At 45.6% G+C, this 21,264-nt stretch overlaps 1 protein-coding gene across 36 annotated transcripts in view; it reads right to left on the reverse strand.

Annotated features, from left to right (window-relative positions):
* Window positions 1-21,264, reverse strand: part of LOC119164047 (uncharacterized) — an 84,932-nt gene that overhangs the window by 37,583 nt on the left and 26,085 nt on the right. For all 36 annotated transcript variants that reach the window (XR_012885465.1, XR_012885462.1, XR_012885464.1 and 33 more), the window contains exons 2-4: window positions 3,720-3,843; window positions 3,362-3,425; window positions 1,400-1,647 (exon numbers count right to left, since the gene is read on the reverse strand). Coding sequence is in view for 30 of the 36 variants with exons in the window: in XM_075870882.1 (XP_075726997.1) it covers window positions 1,400-1,647; window positions 3,362-3,425; window positions 3,720-3,843 (436 nt within the window). In the remaining 6 variants the exon portion in view is untranslated. The remainder of the gene's footprint in view (window positions 1-1,399; window positions 1,648-3,361; window positions 3,426-3,719; window positions 3,844-21,264) is intronic.

Raw genomic sequence — 21,264 nt, forward strand, 5'->3', positions numbered from 1 at the left:
GATTCATCATGTCGCAGTAATGTCCACACAAATATTGCACGTAGCGCAATGTTCAGTGGTGAAGCTCGCTATCACTTTATTGATGTGGAATCTGTTCAGGTATCTTGCTCAGCTGTCTCTTGAACTCGACAGAATCCGGCTGAGTCAACTCATGAAGTGTAAACATATACGCCCTGGGATTGAGGTGATGGCCGGTACGACACGCCCATTTCGCAACTACAGGATGGACTCGAGCAAGCACGATCAAGGTCATCAGAATGAACATTAACGTCGTTTCGTATTATGAAAGTGCCGTTTCTTCCCCGTTTATATTTTCAAAATGAACACCATTCACAAAGTGTGCATGCTCGCATGCGCTCACGTTCACTATGTTTGTGAACTTGAACTCATGTGCACGTCCACCTTACATGAACTTGTCTGTATCCAGTTCATGCCATCTAAGCCATAAGCGTGTGCAGGGTTCCCCCTTCAGAGTCTGGGGGGGGGGGGCAGTGAAGGCATATTTAGCACCCCTCTTAATTAAATCAATGTACGAGGGATACCTTTGATTACTAGCCCCCCTCCCCTCCCTCCGGTGCCACGCTTATCCCAGATTTTATGAATGGATCCATTGCTGCGGCAGCGGGCAGCATTCAAGCGCGCGCCCTTTCCGTGGATGCTGTCCGAGTGCAAAGACCGCGCGCCATCTATAGGCTAAAGACGGAAAATGCGGAAAGTCGAAGCGCGAAAAATCGAAGATCGTTTATTTCTCTGAAACACTACAGAGAGCGCTGTAGTGTTCCTTACACGTTTCACGTCGCAGTATTTTCATTGACTCCATCCGTAAATTGTTAAGTAGACCCAAACACACATTTAAAATTTATAACAATGTATGCGGGTAGAGTTGATTTCACGTGAGCAGCAGTGACCAGCAACATACGCGCAGTAACATTGTTAGAAATTCGTGTATGATATTCACGGCGATATTGGCCTGTCGTATTGCCTTGTTTGATACGAACAGTGCGTTTTGAGTGTTTAGTATGGTACGTAAAATGATAACACACGCACACGCGTACGAGCACATGCACGTTCACATTACCGTTTTTGTTATACCAACACGCCACAGTACCAAGCACCAGCTTGGTTAGGCGCTGTTGCAATTCACCCAGGCTTTGCAGCCTAAAATCGTTCAACCATGCTGGTATGCACGTTGTAACCGAAGGCTCCCTCCGTAATTCGCTTTGGGCTGTTCTTAAGATACGTGACACCTCCTCCCTCTCTCTCCCTTCAGAAAAAAACAATCACTGCCAAGGCTGTGACGTCACCGTTTGCGTTTCCATGCCACAGTCCAGAAAGGAGAGGATTCTTCCCTCCATTGAATGGAGCCTGTGTTAGGAGTCAACAGCGTTGCCAGACTCACCGGGTATGTCGGCGGGCTTGGGGTCCCTGATCTTGGAGCCGAAGGTGTACATGGGCGCGGCGCTGAGCACGCACTGCTCGGCCTTCTCCGGGTTGTAGGCGCCCGGCGCGGGCGTCTTGAAGCCCTCGGGCTCGCGCAGCTTGGGCGCCATGGTGGGCGCCGGCACCGTCTCCTTGCCCTTCTCGGAGAGGCCCGCGATGTTGTACGCGCCGGGACCCGGGACGAAGAGGTCGCGCTTCTCCTCGGTCCTGCGTCAGAGGAGAGTCGGTTAGGCGCACCCGCTCGTTGTAGCACGAATAATGATCAAGGAGAGAGCGTGCACTAAAGGTACGTCGCCACTTTTTAGGGCGAAAGCTGTTGTGAGATCCCAAGAACAGCCGATTTTGGTGGCTTAGTTATTCACCGCCATCACCGGTGGCCGTGACCGCTATCACGCGATTAGAAAAAAAAAAGTCTAGCATCGAGCGAGATTTGAACCCAGGCCCGCTTCATGGTGGTCCAGTATCTTGCCACTTTGTCATATCAACGCTTGAAGCCCTCTACCCCCTTTTCGCAAAACAACAAAAAATGATATAGCTGCGTGAAATATGCAGCACAGTTACAACGAAACCTGGAAGAGCAGCGTTTCTAGAGCCTTTCTACAACGAAGGCTGTTATGTTAGTTTTGGCACGGTAGTTGTCCATGACTATCTCTTGAAGTAAGAAAACGAAAGCGAAATAAGGTGAATATACTAACAGCGCAACATAGAAGTAGTTACAGCATGACTATGAAAGGGAGAAACAAGGATAGAAACAAACTACTTATAGGTTGCACTGTTAGTATATTCAGTTATGTCCTACCAACTTGCAAACGTTTCAACGCGAAATAAGGTGTTCCTCCGTTTCACGTATGATGTAGCATGAAGTAAGGCTATAGGTTTTTTAAATTTGGAGATTTTATTCTATGTCAACACGCATTTGTGCTGGAAATATAGATTATGCACTAAAATGCATCCTGATATACGGTTCTTATCGCTGAAAGCTAACAAATAGGAGTATAGCAATGATTCCTTTCAAGAGCTCGTTGCAAAAGAGCTGATTTCACACGATACAGGCGAGTGTACAGCAACAAGTTAGTAGTCTGAAGCTCGGTTGGGTTCCCAGACCATGTGACGCGAGCTATCACCGAGAAGCTGCTGCAAGCGCATGAAAGGTCGCACTCTGCGGAAACAGTTAACGCCTCCGCTTACTCACGAGAGCAATGCAATTTTCTGGTCAAGCCAGATGTGCATGAGTTATCGCGCAAAATCAAGAAGGTGGCGATGAAATATGACACGCCCAGCGCCGCCCACTGTTAGGGTGAACACGTCTCAGCGTAACAGAACTGTGCGGAGCGCCTGTGAAGCCAAAGCGGCCGCGCATCGAATTGAAGTGGCGCAGGCGCACCGCATGCTTGATGTACAGCTGGCAGGCAAGGTCGTCTTCTGCCTACCGTGGAGCGACTTGCTCGAGCGATTTAGCAGACTACGTGAAGCCTCTCCATGTGTATGTGCACGCATGCGCCACTACGCTTCCGTGCGCGGCCGCACCGGCTACATTGGCGCTGCGCGGAGTGCGACCACGCTCAGCCGTGTTCACCCTAACAGTGGACGGCACTGCACATGTTTTTCTTAGCTCGGCTGAAGTCCATTGAGCAATCTGTGCAGCTACATCAGTCGACATGCGAAGAAATGGGCCTCCTGTGCCACGAATCACATCTCGAAATGTGTGTCTGCAGATTGTGTTTTATTTGAAGCATTGCTATTTCACGCGTGCGCTATAGTTGGTGTCCAGCGGGTGTAAGTACCAGCCTGTCCCATCGTGTTGTTTTTCTTAGTTTTGTGTTTCCCGCTGGTGTTCGTCTAATTCGACATGTACTAATTAGCCCTGTCTTTTGCCTTAGTATCTCAACATGTGCAATGCATTCATAACGGTGAGACTTACTTGGTTCCGAAAGTAAACGCCGGAGCCTTCTGCCCTTTCGTCACATTGGTGCTTGCCTTTTCACCTGAAAAGTTTAAACAACTGCGCTGAGAATACCGCCCTCTAAGAAATATTGCGTGCATACGGACAGACTGAACTGCATGACGTCCTGATACATCGTGTCGGGCGTTTAGTGATTGATATTTGATGTCAAATAACTTCCAGAAAACGTTGCAGGTTAATATTCGCTTGAGACATGCTTTGCCAGTTCACTGTCGCCGTACAGGTCACGCAGCGCCCGTGACGGTTTCTTAAAATTTTTACCTGAACCCTGCACATCACCTTGTCATTAACTCAAATTAACTTCAATGTGACCCACCTATGGTGGACGGGATGGTGAAGGCCCCCGGACCTGGTGTCTTGAAGTCCGACGAAATGGGACCCCGTCGCTTGGTCGGAGACCACGGCCGCTGCTGGACGTAGTATCCGGACACATACTCGCTCTGTGAAACCAAAGAAGGTGCATTTAAATAATGAAAATTTAAGCTAAACGCTAGGTAATTGTTGCACGCATGTTCGCTTCCGTTTAAGATAATTACAACCGTGCAAGCTCTACGCGAGTCAATTTCCGAATTTGAACAAATTTATAGTTCCATCCCTGTCAATCACCGTCAAGTTCAAGACCTCACGCGTCACGGCATCTACAGGTTGCGAGCTCATCGCCCTTCTAGCCGCAATCAAGTTTGTTATGCGAGAATCACTTGGCAAGTGGGCTACACTCTACGATTCTAAGGTGGCTCTGCAATCTCTGTGAAGTCCGCGCCGCGGGAACTATCATAAGTTGGTGTCTCAGAACAATGAAATCAGTCATTCGCGCCACTAACCAAAGACATGCATGACATAGTTTTTCTACGGTTGCCGGGTCAATGTGAGATCATTGGTAAACAACTCGCCGACAACGCTGCCCGATTCGCCCACGACGCAGCACCTACACTGCTCATGCCCATGTCAAGGGTCGACGCTGCAGAAAAACTTCGTCACATCGCACATATTACCGCACTTATGCATTGCAATATTCTTCTGCACTGCACTCGATGCCCACAGAACTTCAGTTCAATACTCCAAGTAAAGCTGTCATCAAAGACTTCACGACGATATGGCTGACTCCACCAACTATGATAACTGCAAGTGCGTGTGGTCTTCACGTTCATCAGCCCAGAAAGCCGCACGAGCCCTTCTACAATTCCTGAAAGCAACATCTCTGAGCGACTGCCTGTGAGACGCTGCACTGTGTGTGTTTGGTGCGCAATATGGCCACCTCCTCCTCTCTCTTTTACTTCCTTATTCCCCTCTCTCGACGTGTAAGGTGGCACACTGAATTCAGTCTAGTTAACCCCCTACCTTCCTCACATTCTTTCTCTCTCTTTCTTGAATAATGTGTCCGTGAACATTTTTAAAGAAGGCTTTTTTTTTTTATCTCGCATATGAATGATTTCTGAATGAGATTTCACGTCTGTACTCGAGAAATTGATCAATACTGATCTCTAGAACGGCTGAAATTTGCACGCCGTTTCTGAAATTCAGCGTTCTTTTTACACGATCCTGCATAGGGAACGGTCAGCAAGCCGTTGGTCGCATTTTTGACACTCTTGCCTTAGCCTCAATGGGCGCCAACAGACAATCATGCCAAGAAAAGTACAAACACAATCACACCTATCTCGCTCCCTGTCGCCTATAGGCTCCTGGCGGAATATTCTCGCACCCAGGCGCCATTTTGCTATGCACTGCCAAGGCATGTATGTATTGCGACAAGTTATCCATTGCAGCAAACGGCAGCTCTGGCACTTAAAAATGCAAAAAAGTGCGTGTTCAGACCACTGCCGCCTACAAGAAGTCCTCTGGTCACCACTGTGCCGTATTAGCCGTATTGGGATATGAGAACAACCAGCGCAAGAGGAAGACATTACTCAGCTAACGCCTCCTTTATTTGCAGCAACTGCATTTCCGATGGAGGCGGAAATGTTGTAGGCCCGTGTGCTCAGATTTGGGTGCACGTTAAAGAACCCCAGGGGGTCGAAATCTCCGGAGCCCTTCACTACGGAGTCTCTCATAATCATATGGTGATTTTGGGACGTTAAACCCCACATATCAACGCCTCCTTTATTTCAGAGGAGGCGCTGTCTGTGAAGACCACAACACAAGGCGGGATCGTGCAGGCGCGGTGTTTCCAGATATCAAATATCCGTTCGCAACAATAAACTGCGAGAAAGAACTGAGTGCACATCTCCCGTGCGCATGTTAAGTCATGCTCACGTGTGCAATGTTTTGCGCAAGGTCATAGGAAAGAGCAGGGATCAAACGGCGAAGAAGCTATTAGAAGCGCTTAACATTACAGGGAAGCAGTCCGCCTGTGTCAGTGACACATAAATTGTGCTATATGGATTCGAGTTATCCTTCTTTCATACACCTGCAGCTTTTTGTTGACATGTATGACGCCACTTCTTCACGCATTTGCGCATGCTCGGAAGTTTTCTTAGCTTGCAGCCTTTGCTGTCGATAAACAGCTGGTAATTGGCGCTCACCTTTCTCTCTGCTTTTCCCGTAGTCATGTTCCAACCTTTGCGGAAAAATAACACGCTCAGAAATTATGACAGATCAAGCGTCAACGAAATCGTGATGCCATAAATGTGAGGTAGCAGCTGCGGAAAACTTCCACAGCCACGCTCTAAACCGCTCTTCCCCGGCTCGAAATTTTATTTCGCCAAGGCACACGCAGCACGAAATGACACTGGACCACATCCAGTTCTGGCTTAGCCCACAGTATTACATCAAGAAGACACAAATTACAGTGTCCTCTTGTACAATCCAGATTTCTCCTGCTCTTTCCAGTCATGTCTTGTATATTATTAATTGTTTCTATCAATGTAGGTCTGGCTTGGTACCAAACAAGTTGTTGATAGTACCTGCTGTCACTTTGTTGATTGCGTAATTGTATATTTTTATTTTTATTTTGTTCCCGCTCATTGTTGCGGTTGCTTTGTGGACGTATTTGCGTATGTTCTCGCATTCTTTTATTTGTTCTGCCCGCTCCTGCCAAAGGCCTTTTTCAAAGGCTGGCAGTAAATCTGAAAATAAATAAATAAATTTCGGGGTTACAGACCGCAATTTTTTCGAGTTCTGTCATTCATGTTCGTTACTTCACCAATGACAGTGACGCGACGAAATCCCGATAGCGCTCGCGTTGCCACTTTTGTCAGAGTCGTGGAATAATTGAGCGCGTCGCTACCCGTGGGCGTACTAGAGCGCGACCGCACACTGTCGCGAATAACGGGGACGCGGTGACACTGGTATCGTCCTTGTGCCTCTCGCTGCTGTCGACGCTGCGCAGTAGCCATGGCGTCCTTCACGCTTTGCCGTCGTCGCTGTACTGCATTGAAGTCGAACAAAAGGACGCAGGCGGAAGCAAGAGTGAGCTGCTCGCGATACCTGTTACGTGGGCACGCTTTTCAGTGATCAGCCGTGCGAGTACAGAAAGGGCTGAACACAGGGCGAGCAACGTTTGACGTCGGGGAAAGCCAAGTCGTGCGGCTCACACTCATGTACCCAAATACAGACCCAAAATGCACTTTAAGAGGAGAGGCGACATTGGTGACACGCTGTACACTCAAAAAGAGGAAACCATGATGCCTTCACTAATGGTATTCTGTTAATCATGCAAGCTATCAGCAGCAGTAGCAGCCTAAGAACGCCCCCTGCAAGGCAAATGTCTCTTCCGTAGAATAACAGGGGACTGAGAGAGTTGGAAACTATTGAGTCTCTTCAGACAGGGTTCAAACATTGTGGATGGAGATTGTTAGTACACGCCACTACTCAATGAACGCGCAGTTTCGCACAGGCAGAGTAACGAAGAAACACCTCTGGTGATTGAGGCATGGCGTATTGATAATAGTGGTATAGGCATGCGTGGTCCAACCAGCGATTAATTTGGATCATCAGGTGGAAATCAGGTGCCTTAACAGTTATATTTGACGTACACAACCACACGTGTCGGATTGATAGGTTCGCCTACTGGACATGCACAGATAAGTTAAGTTTTGTGGCTTCTTTCTTTTCCGCGGTCGCGCGTATCTTCAGTTGGTATCAGGCCTCTGTGGTGCCATGACTTCATTGTATGAGCTTGTGCGCCATGTCTTTTTAGATAATCTTCCATGTTTCGCCAATCAGTCCTGTGCTGTACTTGCGGCCACGTTTTACCCACAGTTTTTTTTATCTTACTTTTCTACCTAACTTTCTGCCCCCCTCTAGCGTACCTGCCTCCTCTTGGAATCCAGTCTGCTACTCCTGTGGACATTTATCACACTAACCCTCATCATCTGTACATTATCGTCATCATAATGCGTGGGTTATGTAGCCCCGCCACAGGGGTCTAGTCGAGAAGATACTCGGCTGCTGACCCGCAGGTCGCGGGATCGAATCCCGGCGTTGGTGGCTGCATTTTCGCCTCCATCGAAAATGCTTGATTGATTGATTGATTGATTTGTGGGGTTTAACGTCCCAAAACCACCATATGATTATGAGAGACGCCGTAGTGGAGGGCTCCGGAAATTTTGACCACCTGGGGTTCTTTAACGTGCGCCCAAATCTGAGCACACGGGCCTACAACATTTCCGCCTCCATCGGAAATGCAGCCGCCGCAGCCGGGAATCGAACCCGCGACTTGCGGGTCAGCAGCCGAGTACCTTAACCACTAGACCACCGCGGCGGGGTCCCATTGAAAATGCTGTACGCCCGTGTGCTCAGATATGCGTGCACGTTAAAGGACCCCAGGTGGTCAAAATTTCCGGAGCCCTCCACTACGGCATCTCTTATAATCATATGGCGGTTTTGGGACTTTAAACCACCCAAATCAATCAATGCGTCAGTTATGTATCCTCTTCACTGTCATGTATGAGCACCATCGTAATGGGTCCAAGATATGCTATTGGCTGCCGGGTTCTCGGGACCAACAAAGGTCGTCAAAACCAAGACCTCATACCATTAATGGCCAGCGGTTAGCTTACAAAGGCGCCACGTGTTCTGCCCATGTTCATTTCTCCATTCTAATTGTAATTATGTTGTCTTTGCCTGACCCACTCTGTTCTTTTCTTGTCCCCTAAAGGTTTCGTGAAATAGCCGCTTCTAAACAACAATGCGGAACCACCGGCAGTCACACGCACTCACTAGGTGATGTTCTAGGTGACGTCAGCGGAAGAAATGTAGGCCTGCATAGACAATTATCATAGGAAAGAATCCACGCTCGACAAGCTTAATCGAGACTTTGTTTTCATAAGCGTCCACACAGCTATATTCTTCTTTGGCAGACGTCGTACAACAATGTGTGTGGCAACCAGCGGTACCACGTTTTTTTAAACTGTCGTTTTAGGAGTGACATTTCACGACATTTCGCCTTTCCATTGGTCGATGCATCGTCCTGAACTTAGATGGAACTTTACTTTTAGGTCTCCTGTTTTCTGCTCCAAAGGTATAGACAGGGTTTATCATCAAGGTTATTGACCTTTGATGACGATAAAATCTGTATCATCCAACTCACATTTATGTCTCTATATATAGATAAAAAAAAACAAAAAAGTGACGGCTTCGCTACGAGTCTGCTTGTGTTAAAGCAAAGAATTAAAGGCATTTGCAGGATTAACTGGTCGTTTTATTCATATCGAAATCGGCACCTACGCGTTTATTCACTATTAGTATATCGTTTTTTTCTCTTACTTTAATCTTATTTTGTTTGATGGTTTGAATACCAACATGAAATTCTGTTCTGTTGTGTTTTATTCAGTGATGTTTTATTTTGAATAATGGAAAGTCTTTTCACAATTTGGGCTTGCTTTTTTTAAACTTGTTTTACGTCATTATTTCACGCGTATACTCATTTGATGTTCATTGCCGTTCTATTCCTATTTAAATTATTATTAATAATTTCTCATTTTTATTCCTGTTAGGACTTGTATAAAAACTTACAATTAGTTCATGTTATTGTTTGTGTGGAAATTGTACGAATTCGTGTATCTAATTATTTTATGGTCCCCTTACACAATGCCCTGTTGGGTCTGTAAGGTATTATGAATAAATAAATAAATACATAAATAAATAAATAAATACAAGGAGATTACGCGAGTGAAAAGGTAACAATAGGTGTGTATTTGTGTATGTTTGTTCGCTAACTTGATGACTACGTGACGCATTTATTTTAGCTACTAATTGTATAGGCGAAGCGAAATGAAGTACATTTTTTTTCTTTCTTGCGGGGAGGTGGAGGGAAATGGGACAATAATTAATGTAACTTCAAGAACGCTACCAGACTAGTTGCTTAACGCGAAAGCTCGAATAAAATGTAAACAGGACGAGGCATCCAGTTAGTGCCTGAAGTTGCGTCCCACTTTAGCGTGTTTCTTTTCAGAGTGGCCTCGTTCCCGACCAGTTTTCACAAGACGTTACCCAACGCGTCCGAAAAACAACTCTCTTCAAGCTGGCAGGCGGTCATCCAGACCACTTAGGCCACAGCAGGGGTGTGCGAATTACATTTAAGGTTTGCAGCGCAACAGTAGCAAGCTAGAAGGTCACTTGCACAAAATGGAAAGTTAGAAGTCATGAGGATCTGCATTCTTAAGTGTTTGATGGAAACTTGCCTGATATCAATGTCCGACTTGGAAAAAGTTGGAAAGCTGCCTATGTTACTTTTTCTTTGCTCCTTAATTCTTGATGTCTTACGTGAATAACACATTCACGTTTATTGCTTTTTTCGTAACTCAGTGAGATAGTAAAGACATCGTATACTATAGGTGTTCGGTCTACGAGGAGCGTTTTGCATACCTCGTCACAACTAGCGAGCAAGTTGCGAGTCCCGCATTCTAATTCGATCTGAAGACCACGCGTTCGGCCGCGTTCTTTAGTGCGGGAAAAACGTGCGGTCTCTTACATCTGCTTTATTTTCGAACAGAAATGACGATTACTCTGCCCGTTGGTGCGACGGTATACGTGCGTTCTGACATATAGGGCTCACGCTCTTCTCCAGTTAACTTTGTTCCGTACGACCGTTGGTACAACACAAAGAGTAACATAGCAGTCCCGCGTCCCTCCAGTTGCGTTCGTTAGTATAGGCCCCTCACCAAGGAGCGCTAATTTGTCGACAGGAGGCACTTATGAAGGCCCCCAAGGTGTCGATTAGGTAAACGAGACAATGGCACAATTAGAGTGCGGCTCAAAGACCGCTACATGAAGCGTGTTGGATGCCGAACGCGAAGTTGTCACTTTCTTGCTTGAAATGTCACGAAATGAATGAATGTTTCACGCTTTAATCGCAAAAAATCTAGCATGGCATTGTACTTCAGAGCGGAACACAGCCATAGACACCGAACCATGTTCCGTAGCACTTGTTACTGGGCCAGTCGCTGAGCGATACTGAAACGCGCAAAGTTATAGGTGAACACGAGATGTCAACTCATACATTGCAGCGGCTGCATTTTCGATGAAGGCGAAAATGTGTTGGGGCTCGTGTAGTTGAATTTGGGTGCGCATTAAAAGCACTCAGATGGTGAAAATTTCTGGAGCACCACGCTACGGCATCTCTCATAATCATATCGTGGTTTTGGGACGTTAAACCCCAGATATTATCGATACATACGCGATACATCACATGCAACATCGACAGGCTAAACAATAATAGGCAAACAATGTGCGGGTGGCTGCTGAAGGGTTGCGTTTAATGTCTTCGTATAGGCGCTGCACGCGTGTCCATTTAAGCTCACAGTAACGCAGCCTTAGGTAATCCTACAACGATGGCTACAAATGAACCCGAATTGGAATTCAAGAGAATTCAAGACTCTTTGCCCTGCAGGGGAACGGGGGTAAGCGAACTTTGGCCTATACGTACATTGCCTGCTAACTTTCTTTCTTTCTCTTTCTTTCTTCCTTTTTTTGTTGCTGTGTTTGTTTTCTCTATTACTTTCTCCCTTTATTTCTGGCTGTGCAACGTTCTCTCCGAATTGTTCCCTTATTATTATTATTATTATTATTATTATTATTATTATTATTATTATTATTATTATTATTATTATTATTATTATTATTATTATTATTATTATTATTATTATTATTATTATTATTATTATTATTCCAAGCCGAGAATGGGAGCTTCATCCACGGTATTAGGCAGCGCAGCACTTCAGTTCCTACAGGTCGCCAATGACAAGGGTCATGCATTCAAATTGGCTAACACACTTCTTTTAACCCCATGTGCTCAGATTGGGGTGCACGTAAAGAACCACAGGTGGTCGAAATTTTCGGAGCCCTCCACTACGGTGTCTCTTATGATCACATGGTGGTTTTGGGACGTTAAACCCGACACAATAATCAATCAACTTCTTTTAATGTTTTATGTTACCACTTTAATATACGTGTAGATACTGCCTTACCCGATTGGCGTCAGAATGTCTGGGAGCATTCCCAATTACTGCAGGATCGTCTGTTAGGCTTAATCATGCAAACGCGAACAGACGACTTTACTCTCGAACAAACTCGGTAACCAGAGATAGCGCTATAAAGTTCGATGCTGTATCTATAAATACCGATGCGCCTTGCCGCGTTTCATATTATCGACGGCCGACGCTCTGTTCACCGCCATCAGTGTATGCAGTGTGGATTGCTATAAACTAACTCCCTTTCTCGGCCACAAGCTCTTCCTAATATAGAGTATCATCTTGCGTGGACATGCCGCCTGCTACTTTCGTGCACGTCACGATCACGTGACAATATCCAGCGAACCATGAAACGTGGCAACGCGAAGTGACAAATGGCATCGGGGAAAAAGATCACAAAGTCATATCAGAAACGGCTGATCAACGACAAAGTCACGATAAATAGAGCATTGATTATTGGAAAACAGCGCGCGCAAGTATCAGCACGTGACGTGCACACTTTCGACGGCCGGATTCGCTTACGCTCGCCTGCATCAGATTTTCACTAACGACGCCGCCCCCGGGATGTGTGAGTTAGAAAGTTTTTGATTAATACCATAACCATGGTGTGGTGAATTCACAAAGAACTCTCTAGGCACCCAAAGGCCAGACGTCTAAAACTCCCTGAAGGTAGGGTGGTAGGGTATCGGTGCGGGCTACTCAATATCGGTATTCAATATTCAACTCGCGTAAAGCACAGAGAAATTCAAAAGGTAAAGAAACATACACAGACGGGCGCTGAATTTCAACTGGTTCTCTGTTTCGAAAAAAAAAAAGAAAAACCATGCATACACGACTTTGTACACGAGTTTCAGTTAGCAAACTATCGATTGCGTTAGCCCGGAAAGAACTGTCATTTCTAAAATCGCACATCGTGCAACTGTCAGGGTAAGGATGGACTACGTTTCTTGTGGGTTTGTGTATGATTGTCGAATGTGATGTTAATTTCTTCTTCTTCTTCTATTTTTTTGTTGTTGTTGTTTTGAGCTTTAGAGCGTATACTATCTCGTGTATGCTGTTATTCATTGATGTGCTTTTTTTTTTCGATATAAGGAACCAGTTCGAGGTCAGCGTTCATATTTCTCGGTTTCTGGATTTTTCGTATTTTCTGCGCTGCACACAATTTCAACATCAAAATTCTTACTGGCTCTCATCTTAAACTCCAAGGGATGCACACACACCCACGCTCCCACAGTGTATCACGCCCACAACCTCGGGCAAGTTCGACATATTTGCGGAGGGCCGACCGACGAGACGGCGACGGGGGAAAGCCTATCAACGCCCACGGAAGACCTCAATCCCGGCATTGACGGCGACGAAGGAGGGAAAGGGTCGAAAGCCTTCGCGCACGTCGGCAAAGGCGCCCGTCGGCCACCAGGTGCATAGACGGACGCAGAAGGTCGGATCCGCAAATGTGGGTCAATGTGAAAGTTCTTTCTGGCCACTTTGCGCCCGCTTGTTGTGTCTGTCGTGGAGCCCGGAGACTTATTTCAGCATCTAGTTCTGTTTGAGCCAGCGTGTGGAGTGTGGCCTTCACTCTGGGAAAGCTCAGGATCTAATAAAGGAACACTTAAGTGGTTTGCGATTGTCGACTAGCCTCACTCCACTAGAAATATCTCAGTATTAAAGGGGCTGACACATTATATATATATATATATATATATATATATATATATATATATATATATATATATATATATATATATATATATATATATATATATATATATATATATATATATATATATATATATATATATATTTACCATCTGGTGTTTTTTTAACGTGTAGTGACATGGCACAGTACACGAACCTCTATCATTTCGTCCACTTCGAAAGGCGCAACCTTCAGTTTGACAGAGATAAGCGTGTTGCGTCCCCGAGATAAAACACAAACAAAAATATTTCAAGCTGTCATCTAGTTGGCTAGCTAATCTTCACACCATAATGTTCATTCCTACACATTGAATCTCTTGTGCTGTCTGCGAACATTACAGATGCAGAAGTCTTGCTGGAGCTCTGCTTGGATGTTAATATAAACGTTATTACTTTATGAGCGGAGAAAGACACTAGGTATATGGCGATGTTGGCGTCTTCAGCTAAACTTTCTTTGTATCACCTGGTTGCTAATTACAGGCCTTCTTTTCTGTAATGCTTATTTGTAAATTAGACAAAAGTAACAACGCCTTTCACAGCGCATGTCTCACATTAGTGCTGTAACAAATTTCGTTGGAGGGTATAGGTGAACGTATATATAGGTTTGTTTCTCTCTCGAAGAAGGCAGCGAGTGACCCCCCACGCCTTCAAATACTCGAACACAAATATGCAAGCACAAACCCCACCCGAAGTCGTCGTCACCTTGTACGGAACAATCAGTTTGCGCCGCGCTATCGAAGGAAACGCCCCCTAGCAGCGAAAGCGGGAGGCGTCGTCACGAGACGGTAATGCCATGCAGAAAGGCGTGAGTGTGGATCTCGAAGAATCACGTTTAATCGTGGCCAGCTGGGGACACATGCGGGTTGTATGCATGCAAGGTACGCAAGAAGGAACTGAACGAAGGATATACATCCCTGGTGGTACACTACAAGACTTCTCTTTGTGAAGCACCAAATGACCTTGATGACCTCTGTCGGCGACCACGGTCGACGTAGCTATTTGCAGAAGGCGCGACGTGGGAGGGGTCACACTCATATGAAACGGGTTATTCTAGCATCGGAGCTTGCTCAGTTCTTGCGAATAATTGACAATGGATCGTGCGTCTGTTCAAAAAAAAAAAAGGTTCTCTGCAAACCTCCACGCGTGTCGCCAGCGAACATCCCGGAATGAAAGGCTCCTAAGACATAAAAAAAAACAATCGCATTCTCTGTAAGAGGTCATAGAGTGAATAAAATCACAGAAGCGTTTTACATTAGTGTTAAGACCTAGAAGGGCCACATACAGTGAAAACATTAGCCCAGGGAACTCACTGATAGACAATAGGTCAAAGCTGGCCATAACGGCCGTAACACTGCCATTTTAACAACAATGAAATAGGTCCATAAGAGTAAAGTTATGGGGAGTACTTGGCATCCCCTCTACATGATATGGAGGAGTGGGAGGGGCTGGTCAATTCACTGTTATGTTTAACGCGTACATGTGCTTCGGTATTCCAGCAAGTTCGAGTATATTTCAGTTTACACATCAGCTGTGAAAGCTGTGGATGTGGATGTTTGGTCTCGGCAAAATCAGCGACTACGTGCGTCTCCTGTTTGGATTTCGTCGTCAATGTGGCCTCTACGACCGGCTCCGGCTGTGCGCAACCGGAAGTAATCGCGGAGGCCACGATACCAAGTCAGACACGCTAGGCGATTCAAAACAACCTTCATGGCAACCGTATACACAATGTGTTTTGTTCTTAAAGCACAAAGCATCCTATTACTCTGCTTAAAAATAAAAAAGAAATAGTGTAGATGGCAAAATTATTAAACTTGCTTTGTGCGAACGCATATAGTGCAAGACGTCTAGCCAGTTTATAGCATTACACATGATGAATGCAGTAAAGTGTAGGTGCCCCGCTTCCTGCCGGGTTTGTCCTTCTACTGACGTCACCACGTTTTCTTGCCCTTAAGGCGTTGCGCAGGTGCTGCTTTTCATCCGGGAAAAATAATCGCTGTACTCTGCGAGTAGTGCGGTGTAATTCAGCGTCTCGCTCTTTTCCTTTTTTTAAGCGATGCGTATGTTGATCTTTGACATACCACGCTGAGCGCGTGCGCCGTGAAAGTTCGTTCGAGAGGTATTTACTCTTCGTTGTCAATGACCCAATCTAACACAACTTCTGCTGAGCAGGACGTCTCGAAAGGGAGATTACAAAACGATTCAAGCAATAAAAATAATTCTTTAGCCTTACGTGCCAAAACCCCTGTAACTATAGTCCTAAAACAAGTCATAGTGCGGACACTGTGCACCATCTGGAGTTTCTTTAACGTGTACTTAATCCGAGTACACAACCTTGTTTCTTTTGTTTCTGATTGCGCAGCATTCGTTAGCCAGCGGCAGAGCATGTACGATGTGCGCTTTAACGATGTGATGCTGATTCATCTGCTTTATCTTTTTTTTTTAATTTCACTTGTTTTTGCTTCGCTAACCTATTGAAGTACTTGGAGGACGCTATAGAGCTTCGCCTTCAAGAGTGGAACGCAATTGCGCAGTCAGAACCTGTGCGCACCACCTGCGCAATCACTGGCCTCACTTCGGTGTTCGATGCATGCCTCGACCGTGCCACAAGGAAACGCGCGACTATTCGCGTGACATCGGCCGTTTCAGAATATTGTAGGCTGCATAATGCGAGTACAGTTGCTGACACAGAAATTGCTGCAAAATGAGTTTTTAAACGCAATCGTGTTAAAATATGACGGGACAAACATTCCCCATATCCAACTGTGTAAAATGTTGTAGTAAAACGTCTTACAACCATTCATAGTAATGATAATGGGAGTTTTGAAATAGGGGCCTCAAAGCCGTTTACGTACGCACGCTTTGGGTCAAGCAGGAGCGAAGAGTTTTCGAATAGGGTCTGCGGCGCTTCAGATACTCACCCAAACCTCGGTCCGGTCACTTCACTGGGTGCCATCACGTTTGTCTGACCCGGGCTCCCGCTAAATTCGAGAAATAGCGTCCCCAAACCAAAACCCAAACGCGGTATGGGTTTTTCGCATGTGCAGTGGCTTTGACGCTATTTATTTGGGGCCCCAAACTTCTGGGACCCCTAATCGAATACTCCCTAATAACAGGTGTTTTACATTCCGAAACCGTCATATATAATTATGAGGCACACCGCAGTGGAGGGTTACACAAATTTCGGTCACTTGGGGTTCTTCGACGTGCACCGGAATCTACGTACATGAACTTCTAGCGTTTTGCTTCCGTTGCAAAAGGCGGAAGTGAAGCGGCCGGAAGTGAACATCGCGACCTTCGGATCAGCAGTAGAACACCGTAACTATACTTGACCACCACGGTGCCTACACGCTGGTTGTTGATCAGTTTTGAACGAAAGCGTTGGCGAAGAAAAACAAATGGTCTGAGAAGGCGATTCACAGCTCAAGTGAGTCGACACACACGTTACTTCAAATGCACCTGGTCCGCTCTCATTCAGTTATTTTTATTGTTTCTTATTCACCACCTACGATTCCGGAGCTCGTGGGTGTATGCGCAAAAAAAAAAAAAAAACGCGGACGTTGCTCTTGCACACTCGTAGTGGCAGCGACTCTCGCCTAGTCTCGAACACTCTCGCCCTCTTCGTGTCGTCATCTGTCGTCGCCATGTGGAGTTCTCTCGAAGTTTCCGCGCGGTCGATGAGTAATGTACGGCGTAGGAGGAACAGCGTGTTGTATGAACTTCTGGACTGGTATTGCATGCGAGCCCGCGGTCTTTCGGCAATACAAGAGCTGACCACGCAGCAACGCCTGAATGCGATCGTAGGTTTGTAGGTGAAGATATGCATCCCACGCTCCGCGGCGGTCAGTAGTTGCTATGAAGCTGGACGGCTGATCTGAAGGTCGCGGGATCTAATCTCGGCCGCGGCGGTCGCATTTCCATGGAGGTGAAGTGCTTAGAGGCCCGTATACTTGGATTTAACTGCCCGTTAATAGACACCAGCTGGTTGCACTTTCCAGAGCCCTTCACTAAGACGTCACCATAAAGAAAACGAAAGGTATTCACAAGTTAATTTCATTTATCTGAGTGACATAGTTGAAAAGAATTATGAATGAATTGGTTACTTGACTGATAAACGAAGTTATCGTAACTACTCTAACACACCGCAATGCTTACTAGTACTTGATGACCTTGGATGCATGTAAATTGAGAACCCCCGCCTTACCCGTCACTGGGCTATCAGTTATAGTCCGTCTGTACAGGAAGGTCAAGATTGGGCTTTACAATTTGTTTAATATTAGCAGCTGGAAGGTATGTAAAGACTACCTATGCAAGTGATTTATGCGACGACTGGGACACAACATGAGATTATAACAGTCACTGATAGTCACCCGATGCAGAGAGATTTAATAATAAACATCATATTGACTACATTGACCAGTCATGTTCGTATTCAAAAGCTAGCGTAGCTTTCGTGTATAATGATTTCGTCTATAAAAGCCGCACCGCAAACCAACAGACGCTAAAACAACAGCCTTCTGGGAACAAAAGACATACACAACACACGTGCTATGTAGATGTACGAAATTTAGGAATTGGGGAGGGGGGCACGAACACAATTTTATTCCGGCTTTCACATTAGGCTGAGAACACGCAAGGCGCGTTGAAATTACTCGCGTTCCTGTGTTGCATCTTATTCAACTATTGCAGCGTGAAGACATTTTCATGCAGTGCCACAAGTACGTACTTGCCTCAGGCGGCCTGAACGGACATGAAGAAATGGTAAACACGCAATACTAGTTTGGAGCAATAGCTTTCAAGGACGTCGTCTTCTACGCAAGTTTTTTTTTTTTCGTTTTCTGTCGCAGCGGGACGCTCAATTTTTCCTCATTATTGTTCATTAGCGTTGACAAATCGTCAGTCTCCGCGGCACGTTGAAAAAGCAACGCATCACGATATCGCTTCATGAAGACACGCAACGTAATAAGTGCCAACTTGATCACATTAGTATGAAAAAGCAAAGAAAGAGCCTCTTTTTGAGTACTGTGCCATCACCTGGCATGATAAAATTGTCAACCGCTGTAGCTGCATAATAATAATAATAATAATAATAATAATAATAATAATAATAATAATAATAATAATAATAATAATAATAATAATAATAATAATAATAATAATAATAATAATAATAATTATAGTGAAAGTACCCACAGTATTATTAGTATCAGTAGTAAAAAATAATAATTGTATCTACATTATTCTTTTGGTGGTCACTTATAATCATATCACATAGACTGGCTATGTGAATCGACACTTGATTGGCGCTTGAATAACTAACCGGGGAATGCGGTTATGCGGTACACGTGACTTTTGGCACCGTCGGAGTTGACAACGCAGGGAGCCGAATCTTTTTGTCTACTGGTCATAACAAGTTCATTTTAGAAGCCATATATAATCCAATAATGCTGTCAGGTTTATGATCCGTACGTAGCTCATGAGCCCTATATGGCCCATAACCTTGTATATGAGTCATATACGTGGGGCTAATAAAGCGCCATATATGAGCCATATATACATATACACTCTAAAAAAAAAGCGAGGAAAAAAAACGCTTTTTTGTCTCACAATAATAATAGCCATCTATTTCGCTTTCCTTTTCTTGCATTATCGCCGCGCACCCGGCACTTTGAGGTCACAAACGACCTGCGCGTTACCATCGTAGCATAACATTCTTGATAGGAAAGTGGCCGGCACGGACTAGCCAAGTGAAGAAGTGCAAGCAAGTCAAATGACGAATATTGTTGTGGAACAAAAATACATTCTTTTTTACTCGATCTTTTCATAATGTTTTTGTATAAGCCATGCATTATCCACAAAGGGCTTACGATCCATACCAGGCTGTTCACAACAGGCACCCACTCACGATTAACTTGCCTCCTCGTTTCGGCGCCGGCTGCGTCTGCAGATCACGACAAGAGAGCGCGCCCGCTCACGAAACACGGACTTCGCCTTTGACAAATGGTGAGCACGCGTAAGCCAAGAAAACGCGCTCAATGGACGTTCCTTAAATGTCCTCCGTCTTCGTGAGAACGCGGAGAGCTCGTGATTGTTCAAGGCTTCGAGGAGGTTCGTGCTCTCCCTGCACACCGCCATTTCTTGACCCGATTGTTTCATGCACAACACCTGTGGCTATTTCCTTGAGGGAGAGGAAGGTTATTTGATAAGTATACTTATTGGGGAGGCTTGTACGGTGACACGCCCAGCATGACACTTAATATGGCCATTTCAGGTGACTATAGGGGTGGAGGCAGCCTCCTCCCGGTCACATAAAAAAGGGGGGTGGCGGCAAAATTAGTCCCGTAGGGAAGGGGCATGCAACAAACCTTCGCCCCCCCCCCCCCTCCCGGAAGGGGTACCCTGCCCACGTCTTTGGGTGGGGATGCGCTGCTGGAGGTAGACAAGGAACAAAGCGCTTCACGTCATACGTTCGTGAGAATTAGTAAATTTTGTTAAGCCAAGCAAGCGGTTTTTTTTGTTTCAGCGGGGTGGGAAGCTTGGTTATCCGCAACAAAATATGTTGTTTCTTTTGCACATTATTGCACGCTTTTATCGAGCCAGAACCATTGAAAAATAAAGCTTAAAGGAGCAACGCTTCCTTGACGCATCCGCAATACCTCAATTCTGTCAAGGTTTCTTCGCAGCCGAGTATACACGCCGAAACAGCCATCAAGGTTACGTCATTGTCTCAATATCACGACTGCCGCCTTTATGCTCACTTGCGCGCCCGATTCGCTCAAGCAGCGTGCAGAGTAGTCGCTGTGTCGATCGCCAAGACGTGCCATGTCGAAATGCTTGGTTCTAAGAACATCGATCCGTGCGTTCGCATCGAAGGAGGTCTCACTCTCACTACACGGCGGGACTGCACCGAGGCCAACCGGTTTATGTATTTGATTCGTTTGCGTTCGTGGCGCGGCACTTGACTCCGACTATGGACTCCTTTTAAGGAGTCATGCGCGACTCCCGAACAAAAGGAAGTGTCGTTGTATTGCGCTCGGCACACAGGGAAAAGTTCCTTTTTATTGACACTTCGGCGACGTAACTTCCGCGATTTTCGTGGCGCACGCGCTGAAGCTAACGGAGACAACGCATCGGGGCTAGCAGACATCTTTTAAGGTGAACAAATGCGTTCAAGACCGATTCTGTCTTGTTAAGGCGAAAGCATTATATATGCCTTATCAAACGCGAAAATTGGGCGTTGGTGTTGTAAACACAAGCGATGCAAAAAAATCATCACATCACAACATCACCACGATGGCGGCACTTAATAGCCTGATCACGAGGCCGCACCTCCTTCACATGATCGTCACATGGTGACTGAACCTTGTTGAACTGAAGTGGAGGCCAGACAGGCACATGTAGTCGAGTGTCATTTTGTTCGCTGTATATACCGTGGCAAACAAAAGAAAAGGTGAAGGGTTAACCTTCGCCGTGACCGCTATGGAGGTATTGTCCCCGGTGCTTACTTCAAACATAGTGCATACCTTTATTACATGATGTCACCCGAGAACTTCAAGTTATGGATTACCACAACGTAATCGATAAAGCTGAAAGTGGCTAGTGTCAGCGAAGCTTTAGCATATGGCTGCATTTTGTGTGATGTGTAACATGTATTAAAACACGTGCAATTATGCGCGTGAAATGTTTTCGAACATGCTATGTGATGTGCACCAAGTGGTTTTAAGGGAATACGCGCAGTAACATGTGTGGCTCTTGCTACGG

This window comes from Rhipicephalus microplus, chromosome 8, assembly GCF_043290135.1.
Source record: "Rhipicephalus microplus isolate Deutch F79 chromosome 8, USDA_Rmic, whole genome shotgun sequence".
Classification (NCBI taxonomy): domain Eukaryota; kingdom Metazoa; phylum Arthropoda; class Arachnida; order Ixodida; family Ixodidae; genus Rhipicephalus; species Rhipicephalus microplus.